We start from the raw sequence: 22,223 nt of genomic DNA, 5'->3' as shown, positions 1-22,223 counted from the left end.
CGTCTCTCAAGCGGATGGTCCAGACAGATGTCCCCTGACGTCGTACTCTACGAAAAGGAGGAGATGGATAGGGTATCAGCCGGAAAGGACAAACACGTACGTTTTGTGCCTGGATGGGGTCTTGCACTCAGCTGGGCTCAGTCAGGATTCCGGAGGAGTCTGAGGAAGACCGGCTGGGGGGGGGGGGGGGGAGAGGGGGGGGATGGTCGAGGAAATGAAAAGCAATCATTTTACAACGCTCAGGGCCCAGTCTTTCACATCTGAGCTCATCATTTTGAAAAGAAAAGCGAGCATCACACGATGACACGAAGGCCGACTGTTCCATTATTAACTCTCCGTCCGCCATTACTGTGCTTGTGGGGAAAAAGGCAACATCTGAACAGATATCGCCCCAGGACAAGAGGGAGAGACGGAGGGAAGTTCTCGCTCCTTTCATTCTCGCTCGCAAACACACAGCACAGTCAAGTACGTATGCATTCTCAAGGAAGCGTCTTGCGGAATGTCATGTTGTTCTCTTCCCGCTCTCGCTTTAACCGTTGCCAGGAGGATCGCGTTTCAGGGTTAGCTGTCGACGAAGGAAGCGGGGCTGACTTCCTGTAAACCGAAATGCAGATCACACCTGACCTCCTGTGAAAAGGCAGAGCAGTCTATAACTTTTCCTGCATTCTCCAACAGGCTTTCTGTATTGTAAAAACCCACGCTCTGGCGTATTGTCCCCCTGCTCACTGAAATACGATCACAGTTAAACATAGGCTTTTTTCACATAAAATGGGTAAATATTACAAGGCAATTATGAATGTACAATAATACAAAATACAGCAGCTAAAGCGTATTACAAATTAATTGCACAGATTGCAAGTATGCCCAAGCACAATCAAAACCCTTTATATAATTGGTCTCTCTCATGCACACGCACACATACACACACATTGCATTGCACAACACTCGTTAGAAGATAAGCTATATTCATTCAAGTTTATGATATAATGTGCTTATTATAAAGTGACTGAACCCCCTTTCAGAATCAGCACAAACTTCTTATATTGTAATTATTCAGAAATCATTCATCAGGTTTAACAGCTACAACTGCACCTTGAAAGTAGATCCATAGCTAACACTTCCTGGAAGACATTCTTCTGTTCAGTAAAGTATTTCAGAGGGATCTAATTGCCAACCGTTCAAAGTTAAAATGATGTAGTATTTTACACAACCTACAGGACTTTTTTAAAAATCCATTCTAAATCCAATAAGAAGAAATGTTTGGTATCATCTTCAGGGGTTACATTGGTTACATTGAGAAAAGGAGGTACATGTTTTCACTTTAGAAGTTTTACACTGGGGTGGCAGTGTAAAGGTCTAAAGGTCACAGGTTCAATTCCTAGGTAAGTTGCTGTCATTGTACCCTTGAGCAAAGTACTTACTGTAACCTGCATTGCTTCAGTACATATCCAGCCGTATAAATGGATGTAATATAAATGCTATGTAAAATGGTGTGTAAGTCGCTCTGGTTACAAGCATCTGCTAAATGCTCGCAATGTAATGTTTGAATTCAGATAGAAAACACTGGAGGGACTTCAAGGTAGCGACTCATCCTGTGACATTCAGCCAGGGATTTCAGCGAGATATGCACAGCGCTCCTGCCAGTAACTCCAGGGATAACTGTCCGCTGCTCCGAGCATGGCACAGGTCCAAGGAGGACCACTGATAGCCCATCGCCTTCCCCTTTCATTTTATCAAAGTTGAAGCCCACCATCATAAAAGCCAACTTGTCAGCTTTCCCCATAGTCATACCTTCATTTAATTCACCAAGCGTAGGAATATATCCAACATTATTGAAAAATCTAGACAAATATCTAAACATCTCAACTCTACCAAAACATTAAGAAATCCACACATCAGGGCCCACTGTATGAATTAGTCCATCAGCATTTCAGTAGAAATGAGCCATGTCAGAAATCTGACCAATTATAAACTGCCATCAATGTCCAGGTAAGCATTTTTTTTGGATATCTACAAGACTTACAGGGAGTTTCTACCACATGATAAAACATACGCGGTTCAAACATCCTCTTGACTGAGACCCATGCTCCAAAAATGGATTCACAGCCACCGTACCAGATATGTTTTTAAAAAGCCTGCTGTTTTGATTAGATGAAGGTGTCAAGATGGCTACCGGCCATTTCCTTATGATAGGCAACTCAGCTCTCGGAAAGCGGCGGGAAAAATAACCGACGCCACTTCAGTGAAACGGAGCCTTTCATCCACAACATCTGACGGCCCTTTTAAGAAAAAGGCAGAGACAGAGTGAGAGAAAAAGAGCAAGGGACGGCCACGAGAACTCCATAGGTGGTGCAAGACCCGTCCGTAACCGAGTCAAAGTAAACAGGTGGAGCTGGGAGGAAGGGAGCAGTTTACCGGCTTCTTCAAGGTCAGAGCAGGCAGAAAGGGGGGAGGGTGCAGGTTATTATTCACACGTTCTCCATCTCTTTCACTTTCAAACACGCGCACGCACGCGCAGACACACACACACACACAGACACACACACACACACACACACACGCATACATGCACAAACACAGCAGCGGCAGCAGCCTCTGAGCCTCTTCCCTTTGAACTGAGCAAAAAGGGAGAAAGGTAGAGGGTGGAAAGAAACGGGCTTCAGAAAGCAAAGTGATGTTGGCCAAAGATTTGACAACATCCACAGAACCCTTTGTTTAAAGCGGGAATTTCGCTAAAGCCCACAAAAAAGCAGCTACAGATCAGCCCGAATGTAAATTTCAGGGCTACTGGGGAGAGAGCGGGCTTTTTCATTCCGTTTTATTTATTTATTTCCTGCTTTTGTGGGCAGAGACGGGGATCAGTTGTCAGGTGGATGTGCACTGAAGTATTCGGGCCTATGAAATATTTACCAAAACAGTAATGACTCCCTGGACAGAGAGAGAGGAAAAGGGGGGAAAAAAGAAAAGAGAATAAAAAGCGAACGCTCTGATGCAAGAGGAAGATATGAACAAAGCAAAAGAGTGAAGTCTTTCTCTCTTCCTCTCACTCTTTCACTTTCATGTTCCCCAGTAGCAGGAAATGATTACCAGTAATCACTAACTGGAATAAATTTGAACTATTTCAATTTCGACAATGACTTTGTTGGTTTTTTTTCAGTATTTTCTCTGCATTACTGCTCGGAATAACTAATAGATGCAAACATACACATGTATAAAACACATTGACACAGCCAGCCAGACATAAACAATGTCAAAGACAGCTCCTTGAATCTTGTGTAATATAATAAGACTCAAGACTCCAGGAGACTGAGACATCAAGGACAGGAGCTCTATTGGCCTGTTGTTTTGTGCACCGCAAGACGTTCGCAGGTCAGTTTGATCCAGACAAGCCCGGGGCAGAAAAAGGAAGGAAATACTTCCGTAGAGCTAATATTGTTTCAGTCCCCACAAAAGGACTGCCACACTGGTTGGAGTGGACAATGTTGGAGGCTTATTTTGAAGATTTACAAGTTGGGTGGATTGGGGGGTAGCTGGCTTTGTTTGTGGTGAGACTCCAGGAAAAAGGTATCTAAATTAAAGCAGGCACACAGAACACATACCTACAGAGGCAGGAGCCAGAGTAAAGCAAGGACTCACCTGCAAAATTTTTCTGACCTGGATTGAACAATTTTAGAATGGGTCCAACAGTTGAGGAACCCCTGGAACAAGATGCAGCACAACCAGTTCAGTGGGTCCCTATTCTGACTCATCAATAGAGATGGTATTGCCTGAAGCTGAGCTCAATACAATCTTTGTTTAGTGGGCAGAAGTGCTACTTCAATTTGTACATATGAGGAGTGTCAGGCCTTTCAATACACAACAGAGAAGGGTTTACAATGTGTGCTTTATCTATTTTTATGCACTGAGAATACATGTTGAAATAGCACTCATGCAAATTATGTTTTCAAATACTTTCTGAGACTTATTTACTAAGAGGTCATAATGACAAAACCACAGGGGAAATTATTTCCAGGATTTGAAAGTAGACCGTCTGTACGGCCCACAGCTGATCATGATGAATGACGGTAGAAAGATCACACCCTCACGGGTGCGCGTTGCTCTTTGACAAATTACCAGGCGTGACCTTTGAATACGACCTACAAAAACAATTGACCAACCGCACTAGGCCCTCTTCCGTCTGAAGACCAGCGACCGCGCCTCGGGCAATTACTCTGATTGGAGGGTAGCAGCGTGACTCCGGCCGAGGGAAGCGGTCTCCTCCCGCCGCCTTAGCGTCGTTAGCGCGTCCGAGGTCCGGGCCTCTTCATTCTCCGGCGGCGTTCATCCGTAAGCGAAGGCCGCCGGCGAGAATGAGGTCCTATCGACTAACCCGGAGTCCTTTAAACAGAAATCAATGGGCGAGGCGGAGGAACTCCGGGCAGGAGAATTATCTCGATAATAAGGGGTGTTATGAAATGAAAAAGCCCTCCTCGCGAGCTGTCAGTCCGCGCTGCGCGCGTGCACTGCTTCCCTGGCCTTGTCTTCCCCAGCGCGGGGTTATGGAGAGAAACGCGTTAGCGGAAGAACCGAAGCGCCTGCCGATCGACCGCATCGACCGGGCCACATCGGCGTGTCGGCGGCGGCGGCGTTTCGGCGGCAGATAACCTTTAACGAGGAAGCTCGCGGTGTCCGCGGTCCTTCGATCCGGCTGCCGCCGCGCCGGCCTGAGTTTTATTGGACGCGGCGATGGCGTGGACGCAGGCCCCCCCCGGCTGAGCTCCGAGCCTACGTCCGCGGTCGGGTGGTCGCGGCTTCAGGAACGTCCTCGCCAGCGCGGGCAGCGCGAGTGCCAGATGTCACCGCCCCGCCCCTCCCCCCGAAGAGATGCGCGCTGACATCAATCATTATCAATCAATCAAGCAGGCGTCGTTACGTACGCGACAGTCGACTGACCGTAAAAGAGGGGAATTCGTGTTATTCAGGCCCGGCTGTCCGTAAGTGAAGCACTTCCTGAACAGTGGCATTTCTGGAGAGCCTCGGGGCCGTCTGGGAACATTCGGGGTGCGAGCAAAAACGAAGCGGACGAAAACCTGTCGGCCTGCATCTCTCGGCCTGCGCGTCACGTGACCGCATCTGCGCATTTGCGCCGCCGGCTTCTTCGCGCAAACGGAGGAGCACACGGAGCCAACCAGAAGCAGAAGACCGAAGACATGCGACTCAGCCCTTTAAAAAGAGAGGGGGGGGGCATCCTATTCCTCTGAACCTGCAGTGAACTTAACGCCTGAGCCGCTGTTATATCCTGGTGCTAAAATGATGTGGGTGTGGGGGGGGGGCAGTGGGGGGGTCTGAGAGGGACGTGTTAGATTGGATCACTCTGCTCTCTGTGGGACCGGCGTGAACCCGTCGCTCCGTCAGGGGCACCTCTGCCACCATCCATATTTATGACGTTTATTATTCCAAAGTGTGGACATATAATACGACACATGACGGATCATCCCCAATAACCCAGCAAAAGCGGCGGCTGGAAAATATGAGGTGGGGAAAGTCAAGGTCCAGGAGCTCGGGTCTTTTAACTGCAGACTGGAAAGAAATTAAGTCTTCCCCGCGTGTGCTGCGGCCGTACCGGGCCAGACAGGGGGGAGAAGACCCTGGGGGGGGGGGGAAACAGCGCCCCGCTTCTGCAGGGAAGGGGAACTGCGGGCCCGGAGTGCTGAGCACACACCAGACTCTTCGAAAAGGTCACCGCCGCCCTCCCTGGCCTCCCTTAAATAAAGCCATTCCCGTCCCGGGCGTTCATAAGCAAACATTCTCTCTGGCTCTTTATTAACTAAATATGAGGGCTTTGCCGAGGGGGGCAAAAGAAATTCAATATTTCCCCACCAAATATTTCATCCAAATAAGGAAATAAGTAAACAGACAAATAAACAGAGCTCTCATGCCACCAGAGGAGCCACGGGGGACCTCTGGATGTAATTTGACACCCGACTTATTCGGGGGGGGGGGGGGGGGGGGGGCGGCACCGAAAGCTATTCCGGGGCTTATTTGAGGATCTGCCAATCACCGCCAGGGCGCCGGTGTCGCAGAAGGTCCCGCCTGAGACGCCCGATGACTCAGATACTCTTCAGGCCCCCCCGAGCAGATAAGGCGACCATCTGCCCCGATGAATACAACTCGTCCCTCCCCGCCCGAAATGGCTATCGAAAAGGTCTTAGCGCTCCCTTAATAGCCGCCCGCCCTCGTCCCGGTGCGTGTCCAGAGAAACCGCGTCGGGCGCGATAGCCGCTGGCGCGGAGCGAGGCGCGGCAGGCTCGTCCCGGGCTAATTCCGCGCGGCTGGTTAAGTCTTAAATCGCGACGTCAGGCCCCGTCCTTCGCAATGAGGAGAACCGGCTGCTTTATTTATTAATTTTATTGCCAGTGAAAATGCCCCACTCTCCTCCTCTTCCACATGCCCCCCCCCTCCCTCCTCCTCCTTCCCCCCCCCCACCCCCCCTGGTCTAGGCTGGGGGATATTAAGGGCGAGTTTCCCCTCTATTTTCGATGAGATGCAGATGACTCAATTATCCCTGGCTGTCATTGCGGCTCGGCGGAAAATGAGAAGCGCTCAGCTCTTGTCTTCTCCAATAACGAGGGCCCGCTGCTAATGGCGCTAAGGCGCTGCGCGGCGTCGCCGCCTCTCCCGGCGAGACGGAGCAGCTGTAATCACGGGGGGGGGCGAGCCGTCGCGCGGGAGCACGCGCGCCACGGTGCCGTTTTTACATTTTAAAAGGTTTTTCTTTTCCTTGAATCGAAGGGAGATCAGGAGGCCGCCGTCTAGCAAATCCAAATTCAAAATCTAATTCGGTGAATCTGAATTCAACAATTTCTTATTTAATCATCGGTGTCCCAGAATGCAAGAAAAGGTGACCAGGGGAAAATATGTCCCGGGATTGCGGTACAGGAAGATAGGGGATAACGATGGACTACTGAAGCCAGTGTCTGGAATGTGACTCGGAACGGAGTGTAGCATAGTGGGTAAGGAACTGGGCTTGTAACCGAAAAGTCACAGGTTCGATTCCCGGGTAGGACACTGCCGTTGTACCCTCGAGCAAGGTACTTAACCGAAATTGCTTCAGTATATATCCAGCTGTAAGTCGCTCTGGATAAGAGCGTCTGCTAAATGCCTGTAATGTGAAGGAATGAGGAGAGTGACCGGAAGATGCCAGCACTAGTCAGGTGACAAACTACACTACAACATTTTGTAAACATGGGAACTTTTTGGAAAATAAAAATACATCACAACAATGTGTGTGTATCTCTTCTGATCCTGAATGATAGCGTATTTCATATCAGTGTATTGCGGAAAATACCTTTTCTATAAGGGCACTAACGGGAACAGATACTGGGTAGATATAGGGGTAGGTCCCCTAAAAATAATACATAGCACAGTTTGTCATTGTACAACAGCTGCGAACGCTGTCCCAGCCATATTATTTGCCGATTCGCTAAAGTACTGATGCAAATCAAGTAACTGCACAACCACGCCCAAACAATCCTAACGATCCCTGTCCCTGAACAGGGGCTGGAGATCTTGGCAGTGTGGGTCAACGCTAACTTGCCAAAATTAACATTCGATAAATTTAACTACAGACAAGCCTCAGATATGGAAGTTAATCGCACATGATGTCAGCACCGTGGGTGTCGCTTGATGCGATGGAGCAGATGTAAAGGATGGAATGACCTTACAAGGGGGATAAAAGAAAAATGCTCCTCAATTCAGTATTAGAAAGGGAGGGGGTCCTCCAATTGAGCAGAGCCTAAAAAATAATGTAACTTAATATGATGTAATCTATGACCATGAAGAAAATGTCTCAACAACATATGCAACTACAGCATGTATTGACACCTCCACATGTACTGAGTAGATCACTGACGGTAGTGTCCATATAGTTTTCACTGAATGTGCAAATAAAGTAAAATTCTGGTTTCGCTCACACAAAGTTGAGGAAGCACCGATTCAGAAACAGTATTTCGAAACTTGCCTGTAATTTTACAATGGACTCACAAATAATGGAGCAGGATTTATGATGACTAAAAAAAGGAACTATCGAGCCACAGATGAGATTGCTTGAATGACCAGGAAAGAGACCTCTTCAATATTTCTTGGAACAATTTATAATCTCAGTTAATAGAATTCCACATGTCAACTGAATGATTTTAAATAATGTAACATATGAATGTGCAATTAAATAACCCACTTATATTATATCAGAAACAAATTACAGGTGGTGGATTCAAAGTAATCTCTGTCATCAAACAATTCTAGTATTCAGTGACTTATAATAATGAATGACAAATAATTTGTTTCTGTCAAACCAAAGGGGGAAACCCTTGTACTGAAGACCCACTCCACTGCACTCCTAACATATTAGTAGAGTCTTCCTTTTGCAACTATGACAGCTGCCATGGCCATTGGCAAGTTTACATATTGCGTGTCTCTTTAATAGAATTTGCCACATAACCACCAGGTTTCAAGTCAAATATTCGTCATTTTGGTGCTGATATTCATGTAGATAACACAATTTAATGAATGTGGCCCAGCCAATACACACTCCCTATTACCCTATTGCATTCACATTCCACCCATTGCTAGTAGTTAGCGAATTCTATGGTGCTCTTAACAACAGTTTAACGGACACAAAAGCATTGCAGTTCTTTTGTGGATTCCCCTACAGTGCTCATGTTTGGCCCAAACAGCTTGCCCTAGGCACATTCAAGCATTCCGGCACACACTTTGATCTGACCTCCTTTCCTGTTTGGAACTCGACTAGCAAACTCACCTTGTCCACGCAGGTGTTAAAGAAGGTAACACTTTAGCAAGGCCGATGGCTATCGCAGTATAAAATAATACCAGAAAGATTCCGTGTTGCATAACTGATCTGAATACAGCGGCAGCAGTGTACCTTTAGATTAAGGATTCCAACGAGGGTCAATTCTAAACTGTAAAGAGGAAAAGGGCTGGCCAGCAAAGATACACTTTCTAAGACCGAGATATCAACAACTTGCTAGCATAGAAAGAGCAACGTGATAAGAGCTCGGAGCAAAGGTTTTGATAGCCCCACTCATTTCCTGTACGACAGCACCAGCACCTGCCATATCTGTTTATCACACACACGGTTTATTTTCTTTCCTAGAGGGGGGCTCACCTCAGGGATGTCCTGTCATAGAAAATAGTACACTTATCAGTCACAGAGAGTCAGAGGGGACCACGTTCAGTCACAACTGTCTGAAAGTGGGAGCACTTTTTAATCAGATGAGCCTGTAGACCACATGGGGGTGAGCGGGGGGGGGGGGGGATTCTGAGTGTCACTGCATATATATTTCATATACTGCCCAGACGTTAAGCTCTGTGTGCTTATCATAGAACATTCTGTCTCGGCCAAGTTCATAGTGTCCCGATTCGCTGGATTCTTATGAATATGCATGGAGCCTATTGAGAACGCTGCAATGTATAGGAATCACTCATTAGGTTTTATAAGATCCCTGTCTTAACATTCCACACTGTAGGATCCCTCATGCAGGGAAAACACACTATATAAACAGGTGGGTGACTGACATGTAGGGATGGGGGGATTGGTAGCTGTGTGATAGAGGTAAAGAAGTTCCTGAAATACGAGTGTGGTGGATCAAAGTGCGTGAATGCCAAGATAAAGGGACTTAACTTGACTATTATGAAAAAATAATCAAAATGATCTTTCTACATCGACCGCATAGGTTGTTGTCTGATTCCTTCTCTGAAAAATTCAAAAGCTCTGCATGAGAATTACTGAATTCATTATCAAAATAATTGGTTCATTTACTGGCTGGTTCATGCTTGTGAAATGTATTGAAACTCATACACGTTGGTACACTGCTATGTGTGCCTCAACGATGACAGTAGGTAGGTGGGGCCAAAAACAAGTATACAAAAAAAACAACCAATCAAAGTCCTGAAAATGTGGCCCTGGTTTTCCTGTATTTCAGATGAATAGTGAAGCTGCTGGGAGGGACTCTGGTATGGAGATACTGCATCTCCCTCACACTGCTGAGTGAACTGATCCAGGGCTAACGCCCGCACCCCCAGGGCTGCCGCGGGGCATTTGGGTTGGGTATCTCCACCCTCATCTGAAGCGCACTTGCCCAGAGCTGGAGGGGGACGGGAGGGGGGGGGGGGGGGGGGGGGGGATGACCCCAAACCGCTCTTTAACAGGACACCTGGCTATTTTATCTTCCTCTCGCCAATTGTCCGCCTAATTGACGGTGATTTTCAAATGCTTACCGACCCGTCCGTGACAATGCGCGCCGCCACTTCCCTAAACAACGCGTGGCCGCCGCCGCTCGAGCGGACATTCCAAATGCTGCTGTGGGACACAGGGGTCAACCGTCTGTCATTCAGTCTCTCCATCCTGCTCACCTCATTCGACTCACATGCTCATCTGCTCAATAAAGGAACCGATTACCAAACAGGCAAACCTATTGCAAAAGAAGCGGGCCAATCGAATCACTGTCTATTTTAAGTGAGCACTTCAATGCTGTCCATTCACTGAAAAAAAAATGTTTCAGATATTCTTAAGGAAGGAAGACTATTATTTTCAGGTTGTTTACTCTTGTGTACAAAAGTCAAGAACAGCACTGGCAATGGGATGAGCACTTGTGAGCAGCAGGGCTTCAGTGTACATGCCACAGCAGAGCTTCAGTGTACACGCCCTATAGTGAACAGCAGAGCTTCAGTGTACACGCCCTATAGTGAACAGCAGAGCTTCAGTGTACACACCCTATAGTGAACAGCAGAGCTTCAGTGTACACGCCCTATAGTGAACAGCAGAGCTTCAGTGTAAAGATGCTACAGTGAACAGCAGAGCTTCAGTGTAGACGCCCTATAGTGAACAGCAGAGCTTCAGTGTACACGCCCTATAGTGAACAGCAGAGCTTCAGTGTACATGCCCTATAGTGAACAGCAGAGCTTCAGTGTAGACACCCTATAGTGAACAGCAGAGCTTCAGTGTACATGCCCTATAATGAACAGCAGAGCTTCAGTGTATATGCCGTATAATGAACAGCAGAACTTCAGTGTAGACGCCCTATAGTGAACAGCAGAGCTTCAATGTACATGCCCTATAGTGAACAGCAGGGCTTCAGTGTACACGCCCTATAGTGAACAGCAGAGCTTCAGTGTACACGCCCTATAGTGAACAGCAGAGCTTCAGTGTACACGCCCTATAGTGAACAGCAGGGCTTCAGTGTACACGCCCTATAGTGAACAGTAGAGCTTCAGTGTACACGCCCTATAGTGAACAGCAGGGCTTCAGTATACAGACCCTATAGTGAACAGCAGGGCTTCAGTGTACATGCCCTATAATGAACAGCAGAGCTTCAGTGTAGACGCCCTACAGTGAACAGCAGAGCTTCAGTGTACATGCCCTATAGTGAACAGCAGAGCTTCAGTGTACATGCCCTATAGTGAACAGCAGTGCTTCAGTGTACATGCCCTATAGTGAACAGAAGAGCTTCAGTATACATGCCCTATAGTGAACAGCAGTGCTTCAGTGTACATGCCCTATAGTGAACAGCAGAGCTTCAGTGTAGACGCCCTATAGTGAACAGCAGAGCTTCAGTGTAGACGCCCTATAGTGAACAGCAGGGCTTCAGTGTACATGCCCTATAATGAACAGCAGAGCTTCAGTGTAGACGCCCTATAGTGAACAGCAGGGCTTCAGTGTACATGCCCTATAGTGAACAGAAGAGCTTCAGTATACACGCCTAGGAATGAACAGTAAACCTAGAAGGTGTGTCATTTTCTGATCTTTAGAAAGCAAAGGAGGCCTTGCGTGAACTGTAAAAACAGCAAGCTACCTTCCGAGGCCTGCATGCCTGTGTGTGCGTGTGCGTGCATATGTGTGTGCGTGCATACATGCATACTTGGATGGGTTTGTGCATGCGTGAGTGTGTTTCGTAGAAGTCAACAATGCGTTCCATGAGAGAGGAACAAAAAAAGCGGCGAAAAAAAGCCTCCACCGTGAGCACCTGACACTCCTCGCGTCCTTGTGAATACAGCTGGAGGGCGGGGGGGGAGCTCGTAAATTGAGGTCTGGCACAGATACAGGAAACCTGGGGAGGGGAAAATACTCCTAAAGACACACACTTGGGCTAATTTGTTAGTCAACGGAAAAAAGGCAAACGCAGTAAATTACCGAATAATTTAGTGCGTTCGGCTTTTTTGCGTGCCGGCAAATAGCTGCCGGTGTTCCTTCCGGTTTGGCCGCGGTGAGCCGGGGCACGGGCGGGGTCGCACGGCCGGGCGGCAGCTCAAAGGCCCCCGACAACCGCCCGGGAGAAAATGGTTTGGGTATCCGTGCGACAGTCCCAGAGCGAAACAGTCAACAGCAGATTGGCAGCGTACAGAACGCCGTCGCGAACGCCACACAACACACTGGACGCACAGGGGAAGCGCATTCAGAAGCTGCGGTTTTATTTCATTTACAGTGATGCCTTTTTGCTTTGGACACACCTGCAATGCCTTCTTCATACAAGCCGTGGGTGGCGTGGATTCTAAAAAAACAAAAAACAAACTGAAAAACGGAAAACTGCCATATTCTCATTCCTCCGGAAACACACAGAACGAGCGACACATTTGGCAATAACAAAATAATTAGTAACTCTAAACATTATAAAAAAATTCAAAAATAGATTTATTTGCATTCGGTCGACGGGAGACTAGACAGCAATTCTACTTCATCAAGAACAACAAGGAGGAGAAACTGGGGACAAAAAAAACATTTGGCTTTGACATTCAACACATTACACATTATAAAGAGTTCTTTTCATACTTCTTCGTTTTATGCACCTTTTTTAATAAGGGATCTCCCTCACACACACATTGCCTGCAGCGTAACAGCAGAACTAGCACTGAACACGTTTAAGTGTAATTAGAAATGACAAAACAGCTGTAATTACGAAAAGCACTGGTTCAAGTGCTGGATGTTAATACAGGCTCTCTGCAGCAGGGGGGTGGGGGGGTGGTTTGGCTTTCATCAATAGAAGGTCACGTGACCATGGATGGTGTTCCCAACCCCACCGCAGGCTGGTCGCCTAAACTCACCCCCTCCCCAGACAGAATGTTCGGGACGCAGATAGAAAAAGATAGTGAGAGTCGGAGTCGTTGCCTTCAGGACCGGAAGCAAAAACATTAAAAGGCCCTTCCTGCTTCCTGCTTCCTGCTTCCTGCTTCTGAGTATCCGGGGTCGAGAAAAACGAGCGTTCGGCTTCTGAAAAACGGTTACGATGCGTTACGACGACACTGCCGCGCGAATCGGAAAGGTTTCGCGGTCGGGGTTCCACCTAAAAGCCCTACAACGCCTCTACAGTGTGCGCGGGCCTAATTACTACGCGCCGGGCAAGAGGACACTGGCGACGGGTGAGTGCTCGAGTTCATTTGGGAGATGAGTGTGCGGGGGGGGGGGGGGGGGGGGGGAGGGTACAGGAGGCAGGAGCGGCGAAGCCGTTATGCGGAACAGTCAGCGCTGTGCAACTTCATGCGGGCGAAAAAACAGCGATATGTCGTTTACGTGGAGTTCAAATACGAACAAGGAACGAACAGCAATTCTACTACTTCAGCACGGGTTTGATCGTGGTAATACTTGTGGTTGCTTGACCTAGAAAAGATAATAAATGAGTGCAATGCCCTACGTGTGGTTCTGCCCTCCCCGTCAAACAGCTGACAACCCCCCCCCGAGACCCCACCCCCACAAACACCCCCCCCCCCCCCCCCCCCCCGCCCCAACCCCACCCCCGCCTGTTAAACATGCAGCTGTAGCCAGGGGCGACGGAGTCCGGGGTTGTGGCAGCCTCTGCTCCCGGGGCTGATGGTTATTGTCTAAAGGCGAGCAGATCGCTATCTTCAGTAATCCGTTTAGGTTGAAACGGCGGGGTGGGGATGGGGGCCGGGGCTGGGGGGGGGGGGGGTGGACCTCCCTCACAGCCGTCCTTCAAAGCCTGACGGGGAGAAAAAAAAAAAAGCACACAGAATCCACCCGGTCACAGTCAGTCACAGGTACTTTGGACAGAAACAAGGGGTTCATAGGAAAGACTGCGTGAGACAAAAAATACGCAAGAGAGAGACGGACGACATTGTGATGATGGTGTCAGCAATGATGCCCAATGCCGATGGGGTCAGGCAATTAAAACCAATTCATGAGTGATAGAGAGCTTCAACCTGAGTCAAGATCTATCAAGGCCCAGACAATAAAGACAGTGACAGAAGATTGCACTTCTCAGCTGAGCATGCTGGGATAGCAGGCAGTTAAAAGGGCAGGAGAGTGCCAGCTGCTTGAGCAACAGAACATCAACAACGGCGCACTGCATTATGGGGCCAGTCTTTAAGTCTATGGAGCCAAGTTTAATATAATTTTTTAAGTAAATACACTTATAAAAAAAGGAAACAATCACCAAGTAATGAAATACTTTTTAAAAGAAATAACTGGAGCTAGTTGTGTGGCGTGTCCTTCCCTTACCTCCACAGGAGAGACTCCACCCGGCTAATGATGTCAGTCAGATCAAAGGGCAGAGGCCTGGGGGGGTCGTCCTCGCCCCAGTAGGGCCGGTTGACGGGCGCCTCCTCGGGGGGCAAGGTCTGGGCGAGACTGGACTGGCACCTGGGGGGACGGGAGGGGGTTTACCGTTAATTAAATGAACTGATCTCTTGAAACCTGAAACTTGAAACTTGACCAGAGGACTACACTCTGAGGTACAAAAAAGTGCCCAAAAAGATACAAACACTTGTCACTGACATGGTACTCTATAGGTACATAAGACTGTGCCCCTAGTCAGAAATACATACTTTGTACGTTATTTGTATGTTTTATTTCTAATAAAAGGAACTTATTGGTACCCAAATAGAACATTATTGTACTTTCAGGGCACATTTGGGAAATTTGTTCCTTAAAGAACAGAATTGACTCAACCGTACCATTATTTGTGAGAGTGTAAGCAAATAAAGGGGAGGTCAGGATGTTACGCTGGATGAGGGTGCATGTAGAACTGATAATGTCCGCGGCTGTGACATTTCACAGTTTTTTCAGGCTTACGGAGAGCCGCCACGAATCACATGCTAACTCTTTACCCCTCAACTCGTTAACGATAACTCATTATTTACTCAGCTCACTTCATACAGAGGTCTGCAGCCCAAGGCACGTGAGAAAGGAGAAAAGAAAAAAAAGGGTGAAACGGCAGTTGCTCTGAAACCGAAACGCGCGGTAAGGCAAAAAAAGACCGAAAAGGACAGCGTGAGCCGCGAAGCTGGGTCTCCGATCCGTTACCCGGCGCGCCGCACCACACGGCACCGCACGGCAGCCGAGTAACCGAGGCGAAGGTCCGGGATTCGGGACCGTGGGAAACGGAAACCGCTCCGTCTCGGGATGAGAGCGGCTTTTCACGAACGTGTTTCTGCGGCCCTGCGCTGGGGAACGATCGGGAGGCCGAGAGGTATCAGACGCGCCATTATTAATACAACGGTCGCTTCGACGGCAGCAGATGGCTTCACGGCAACCTGCTGCCTCCGTTTCGTTTAAGGAAAAAGATACCTTCTGATGCTCGATGTTGCATTCATCCAAACTCGACATCAATGCTATATATCAATACCCCCCCCCCCCCCCCCCCGCCCTGGTTTTGACTACCCAGCTCTACCGAGACCGAGAACTCATCCCACAGCCTTTAAATATTAATTGTCACTTTGTTAGAAGAGTGTGCCCCCCCCCCCCCAACCCAACCCACTCTGTCGCCTTTCAAAAGCACCTTGCAGGGGAAGGTGTCATTGTAATTCCAAAGCAAGTAGACAGGGGAGAGGGTGACCCCTGACCTGGAAGTACAGAGCAGCTTGACAGTGTGACTCCTCCGCCAAAACTGAGCCCACCAGGTTGCCCCGTGACAAGTTATATAAAAGGCTTTCTTTACAGAGTTGTGCTCCAACCTCTATTCTCCCCACCTCTCCTAATCTAAGGGCTTATGGAGGCTACAGGGCTGTGTAAAAGGCCAAAAAAACAGCTAGCAACGTTTTGTGGTTATCCATTTTTGGGCTGCTGCATGTCACAAAGGCTGTGTGGCTAAGCGCTCCCTTTCAGCGTTCTATCATTACAGAGTGAGGACAGTATTAACACACACCATTTCAATACATCTTCAGCACTTCAAACCAGAACCCGATAATAGCATCTGCTGACACCCGCTAAGTACTATTATGTGGTGCGTCACTTCATAAATAATACGATTAGCTGACCTTGGGGCCATGCAAGCCAGTAATGTGTTAAAATGCTCTCATTAGTTATTTAGAGTAGGAACTAAAGGAAGTTCTGTTTTGTGGGACCAGGTGCTTGGAATATACATGCAGCGGTAACAGAACCCGCCACAGGCCAGGTGAGCTGGTTCTCGCGGCTAGCTCTGTCCATGGCAACGGACAGGCCTCGCATTAGCATAATTAATGAGCAGCGATACCGGATAGGCGCGAAGCGTTTTGTGTCGCCTCAGCTTCCTGCGGGCAGGAGCGTGGACGTTGCGCGTTCGCTTCAGACGTTCCGTGCGGGATTAAGCGGGACGAGAGGCTTCCGCCCGCCGAGGAGAGAACGCACGCAGCGCAAGAAGACAACGGGGCGCAGAGGAGAACCTCAAAAAGCTTCGGGACTGATACCAGCTCCTAACGCCCGCCGCAGTTATTTCACCCTTTTCAAAACCACGGCCATTGTTTTTTCGGCGCTTAACGCGACTAATCGAATTAAACAAACCGGCGAAACGGGCGGGCGAACGTGTTTACGGAGCGACTCTTCGCGCGCGAGACGGCCAGAAAGGGATGAGGTCAAAAGCGAGGGATGAGGGGGAAAAAAAGGAGCCCGGAGCGTTTGCGAGACCCCCCCCCCCCCTCCCCCCCCGCTCCGACAGATTGACCCCGAGGAGATATGGGTTAACCGTCCCATCTGGCACGCAGTCAAAAGAGATTGGCAACACAATCACTCATTTCAATTTTCCCCGAAACTCTATAGCACCGCGGGCTGGGGCGAAATGGCGCGCTAATGCGAAGGTTATCTGCCGTTCCATCGCCTCTATTCCGCCGAGGGTCCGCCACGCGCGCTAGCCCCCCGCGCGCGCGGATGGATGCTACGCGGTCACCTGCGCTAGCGTGCGCGTGCGTCCCGGCCCCGCTGAAAATGAACCGCTTAAAAGATAAAGCGAGTGTTAATTACGGACACGTGAGCAGTCGATACGAGGCTAACGCGAAAGCCGAAGGATGAATTCCTCTCAGCGTTGCGTCGTTCCGTCGAAGCCGTGACGAACTCCGCGATCCGCGGGCCGTTTTTTAAATTTATTTATTTATTTTTTCGAATCAATACGTTTTACAGTAATGCGCCCGCCATCGATTCCGCTCGGGACCGCCGCCGCTTACGAGCCTCCCGCGCGAACGAAACGAATAAACAATCCCGCGCGAACGCTAACGAAAAAAAAGAGAAAACGTTTTTTTTTGTCCGCGAGCGCCGGCGGGTCGAAGGTTATCGCCGGGGCTCTCTCTCCGTCCTCCGAGCGCGCGACCGTCCGCTGCTCCCGCTCGCCCCCCCCCCAGCCCCCCCCCACCCCGGGCCGCACGCCAATCGCAACCTCCGCTCTCGGCGGGGCGGAAAACGGCTTAATGGACGCGGTCAGCGCTTCCGAACAGGAGCCAATAACGCTGATGAATGCCACAGATCGCCACGGAGCAAAAACATCGGCGCGCGTGGAAGAAAGACGCCCCGTTATCGCATTAATGCTGTACAAAGTAATTTACGACAGGATGGGAACAAGTAAGGGCGCTTTATTAGGACATAATACGCGGATTAAGTCCTTCCTGACGGAAATGCCTTCGTGGCCGTCGGTGGTAACGCTAGAAACGGCAGGGTGCCGCGACGAGATGCGTCACGTGACGCAGCTCCGGAGGCATGAGGCTGGCGGCCTTTTTTTTTGCCGGAACGCTCCGCGTTCAGGAGAATGCCATCGGACCGGTCGTGCAAATGCGAGCGCGCAGTAAATCAATTCGTTCCCAGGAGAAAGTGCGGAAAGACAGTTATGGGAACAGCCGCCGGCTCGCCTTCGCGCGTTCGCCCTCCTTCGAGTTCGGCGCCCGATTTCGACGGCCCGCGCAAAAAAATAAAATAAAAACAAAATGTCAGCCGGACCCGCTGACCGCCAGGCCACCCGGCTGCTTCTGTCCCGGAGCTGAACAAAAGCGGGAGGTGATTGGCTGGTCTCTGTAAGCTGAAACGGGGGGCACTGGTGAGCAGGCGAAACGCTCAGGGGGAAACCGCGCCCCCTGTCTCCTGGGAGCAACCCGAGCCACGCGGGCCGCCTTGGCGGTGAAGGTTTTCGAGCGCGTTAAACGCGTGACACGTGCTCCTCTTCGATCCGACCCCCCTTTAACAGGACGCTCCAAATAAAACCGCTGTCTGATAAGGCGTCTGAAGCGCTGCCCTCTAACTAACGGTAGAAAAGCCTTTTTGGGCTCGCCGGCTTTCCTCACGGTAACAAGGTAAAGGGTGAGGCCCCGTGTTCGACCGAGGGGTCGCGCGCCGACATACCGAGATTCCGTGCGGCCCCTCAGGAGCCGGCGTCTCAGCGGTTCGCCGCGCCACACCAAACGGGACGCCGTGGTTTTTGTTTTTCCCGGCTGCCTGGCTAGATGACGCGGCGAAAGATGGGGGGCGGCCGTTGGGGGGCGCACTCGTGCCTGTGTGTGTGTGTGTGTGTGTGTGTGTGTGGGGGGGGGGTGACCGCTGAGCCTGGACAATCAGAGCTCTGTAAGCAGCCGAGGGCGCTCGACGCGGGTCGTTTGGGCGCAGGAGGCCTCCGGCCACGACAGATGGCGCGAGTAAACCGGCGCGCTCTGCGACGCGCGGCGAGGACGGCGGGTAGCCGCTAAACGGCTCTTAAGACCGGAGCGATGAAAGCCGCCGCGGTCTAGACGGGCGAGGAGTCGGCGGGCCGGCCGCGGTCGGCTCTCAGAACCAGGTGAGCCCCCATTAGGCCGTTAACGTCGTAACAAATTGCTCAACAGCCATAGACACTGAGCGGCTTCCTCCCCCTCAGGCGTCCGTGTGGAATGCGGGCCAAAGTCAACAGAGGAGAATTTATGACCAGAAAACAACAATCAGGTTCCAATAAAAACAAGCGGAAAGGGGGGGGGCTAAGGGATATAGCACGTTAGCGGCAGCGACCGCCGGACGGATTGCGCCTGCGGGTCCCGAGCGCTCCGCGATAGGACAGCCGCGCCGCGATTTGGGAGGAGCTAACCAGGGGGGGGGGGGGAGGCCGCGTACGCCGGAAGAGGAGTGAGGGGGATGGGGCCGCTAAGCTAGCGCCCCTTTAGCAACAACAAAAAAGAAACAAACACGTTAACGCGCTTAGCGTCGGCGGCGGCGGCGCAGGGACGCCTCTCCTGGCCGTGGGGATGGCGGGAAAAGCCGACGCCCCGGTCGGCCAGCGCCCTCGCGCCGGAGATCCCGCTGGCGGGAGGCTAGACGAGCGGCAGCGTCGCGATATTGAGATAAATCGCCGCATTTAAACCGGGTTTAAAATGACAGCTGGCTTTTTCTCGATGATGCTGTTTGTTTATACACCCCGGGACAGAAAGGAGGGGAGGGAGGGTGGTGCTGAACGCATTTGCAGAGGGGGGGGGGGGGGGGGGGTAAGAAGGTTATAAGCCCGACTGTGTGTGTGTGTGTGTGTGTGTGTGTGTGTGGCTTTTGCTGCCGAGCGGTTGAGAACCATAAATCTCCGTCTGATCAGGAAGAGGGTTATTGCAGGGTTGGGAGCCGTAACTCTAATCCAGAAGGAACGACGTGCCATTGCTGTGAAAACTTGTTGTTCCGCGAACGTTTCTGTAAAACGATCAGTGGTTTTACCTCCAGGGCATCACCCACTCGGAGCAATAACGACGGTGATGGATGGTCTGCCACGACAGCTATACAGCCACTACTAGCGCGACACCTGACCCCAGTCACATGATAAGGTCAACCGAGACTCGCACAATTCCCACCTGTCTGCAGGTAACAATATGAGGGTCAAACAGGGTTGGCTAATTATATGCATCGTGCCTTGAATTGCCTGGCTACAAGCCATTCCTTTACCTCCGGGGGATGCTGTGTTGAATTCCGAAAGCTTGACGGCACTAAGCTGTAAGGCCACAGTATAAAACTGTTGCACAATAGATATTCTGTTTCAGGCAGGTATCCGTTAAACTGTTTTATGGCTGAGAAAGGTTAAAAAAAAAAAGGTGTCCCCCGAAAAAAAAAAAAGAACAAAAAATGAAAACAAACGTTTTCTGGTAATTTCTGCCACCGTGGGAAATACCCGACGCACTACAGTGTCTTCTACGAAACACCTTATCCTCTCACATGTTGCACTTGAAATGAGTAAGAGGGAAATTATCAGAGGCATCTCTGAAAAAATGCAATATGTCTTGATGCACGTCAGCGTGTCACGTAGATCTTACTGCCCTGAAATACATATCCGCGTTGCACCGCTGATTTACACAACACACTTGCATCGTATGCAACTGGACTGTTCTGGAAAGTTCTGATGGGTGATTCTGTGGTCGTCGAAGGATGATATTAACAACGACCCGGAGAGACCAGGACTGCATTGCCCTTGCGTTTACCCAGAATTCCCAGTGCTCTTACTCACACGATTTCCAAATCAAAGTATGCGTGCCCTGATCAATTTATGATATGCTGTGTTTTTCTTGTTCAGGCGTGCAAATCACTTTTTCTGTTGTAAAAGAGAAATCAGCAAAGGATGCAACAAAAATTCAGGCTAGGCGTGCGATCGCCTCTCCGAGGCACGGGGTGATGCAGAGGGAACCACAGGCTACCTGGGAAACACAACTCTGTTTCCCTCAGGGCCGGCAAAGATCAGGGGGGATCAGGGATCATGAAGAAAACCCAGACAGGCGGCATTGTAAGTGGGCTGCATGAAGTGTCAGAGAGGAAGCAGAAGTCAGATTAAGATAAAAAACCCTGCGTTAGGGATCTCAGAATCCAGTCCTGGAAGGCTGCGGTATCTGCTTGATGTCAGCCAGCTTCGGCACTTAAGTGCTTTAGTCGTTGACTGGCTAAAGAGTTTGCACACCTTAGAGCTAAATGGCTGCTCATTGAAAGAAACCACAAAACAATGCAGACGCCGAAGGCCCCGGGGACAGAGGTTCGGCATTCTTACCGCACGTCTTCCAAACCTTAAGCGTGCAGGCCACATCCAGGTGGCCTACATGCCAGTGTGAGGAGAGAGGCACGTGCAGATTACATTTTTTTTAAATTTGAAAGCAAAGCTCGATATGTCGCCCGTCGCTAAGGAAATGAAACATTAAGGTGCAGCACAACAGAAATGAAGTTCTGTAGTTCTACTCTATTCTTAACTCATACACAGTACCATACGGCAGAGGTTCGATCCTTTACATAATCACATACAGTATGAATAAATGCAGCTGGAAAGCAATGTGCTGTAATTTGAGTGTAGCAGTAATGTGGCACAGAATTACAAAATATTATTGCAGGAATTAAGGGGGACATTTATGACATTTTGGCTCAAATGTCTTGGACATATTGCTCAGGGCAGCTCTGCCAACCCCTTAGTGTGTGTGTGCAAATGCATGCATGTTCTAGAGACCATGTGTGTGAGTGTGTGTGTACATGCGTGCGTGTGCTACACAGACTATGTGTGTGTGTGTGTGTGTGTGTGTGTGAGAGAGAGAGAAAGAGAGAGAGAGAGAGAGAGAGTTTGTTACTTGTCAATTTGTGCAGAGGTCATTGGGAATGGAAGGGACGGGACAGCGTATTCATAATGCCACTCTGTAAACGCCTAGAGGGAGAAGGGTGTAACTCTGCAGGTCACCTCCAATTCTACTTATAACAGCAGTCCCTGTGAGGATTCTCTCTCTCTCTCTCTCTCTCACACACACACACACACACACACACGCACACATAAACACAGAGCAGCAAGAGCACCTGCATCATTATGCCGGGAACATGACCCCGTACTGCAACATAACATACTGTACTGGAACTTGCCCCACTTAACAGGAAATAAAACTAACTGAAACACCACTGAAAACTTGCTTCATTTCACAGGGCATATAACTTTACACCTCAACAAAAAAAAATGCTATAACTTTCCCCGTACACGGAATGACACTGGAATTTACAAAATAAAATAAACAAATAAAAA

The 22,223-nt window shown here is 49.7% G+C and overlaps 1 protein-coding gene across 1 annotated transcript in view; it reads right to left on the bottom strand.

The window, feature by feature from the left end:
* Positions 1-13,927: 13,927 nt before the first annotated feature.
* fto (FTO alpha-ketoglutarate dependent dioxygenase) overlaps positions 13,928-22,223 on the bottom strand; it is a 154,825-nt gene continuing 146,529 nt past the window's right edge. The window contains exons 9-10 of the mRNA XM_035419077.1: positions 14,507-14,647; positions 13,928-13,988 (exon numbers count right to left, since the gene is read on the bottom strand). Coding sequence (XP_035274968.1) covers positions 13,982-13,988; positions 14,507-14,647 — 148 coding nt within the window. The 3' untranslated portion in view covers positions 13,928-13,981. The remainder of the gene's footprint in view (positions 13,989-14,506; positions 14,648-22,223) is intronic.

Source organism: Anguilla anguilla, chromosome 5 (genome assembly GCF_013347855.1).
Source record: "Anguilla anguilla isolate fAngAng1 chromosome 5, fAngAng1.pri, whole genome shotgun sequence".
NCBI classification, from domain to species: domain Eukaryota; kingdom Metazoa; phylum Chordata; class Actinopteri; order Anguilliformes; family Anguillidae; genus Anguilla; species Anguilla anguilla.
This window is presented reverse-complemented; position numbering and strand designations above follow the sequence as displayed.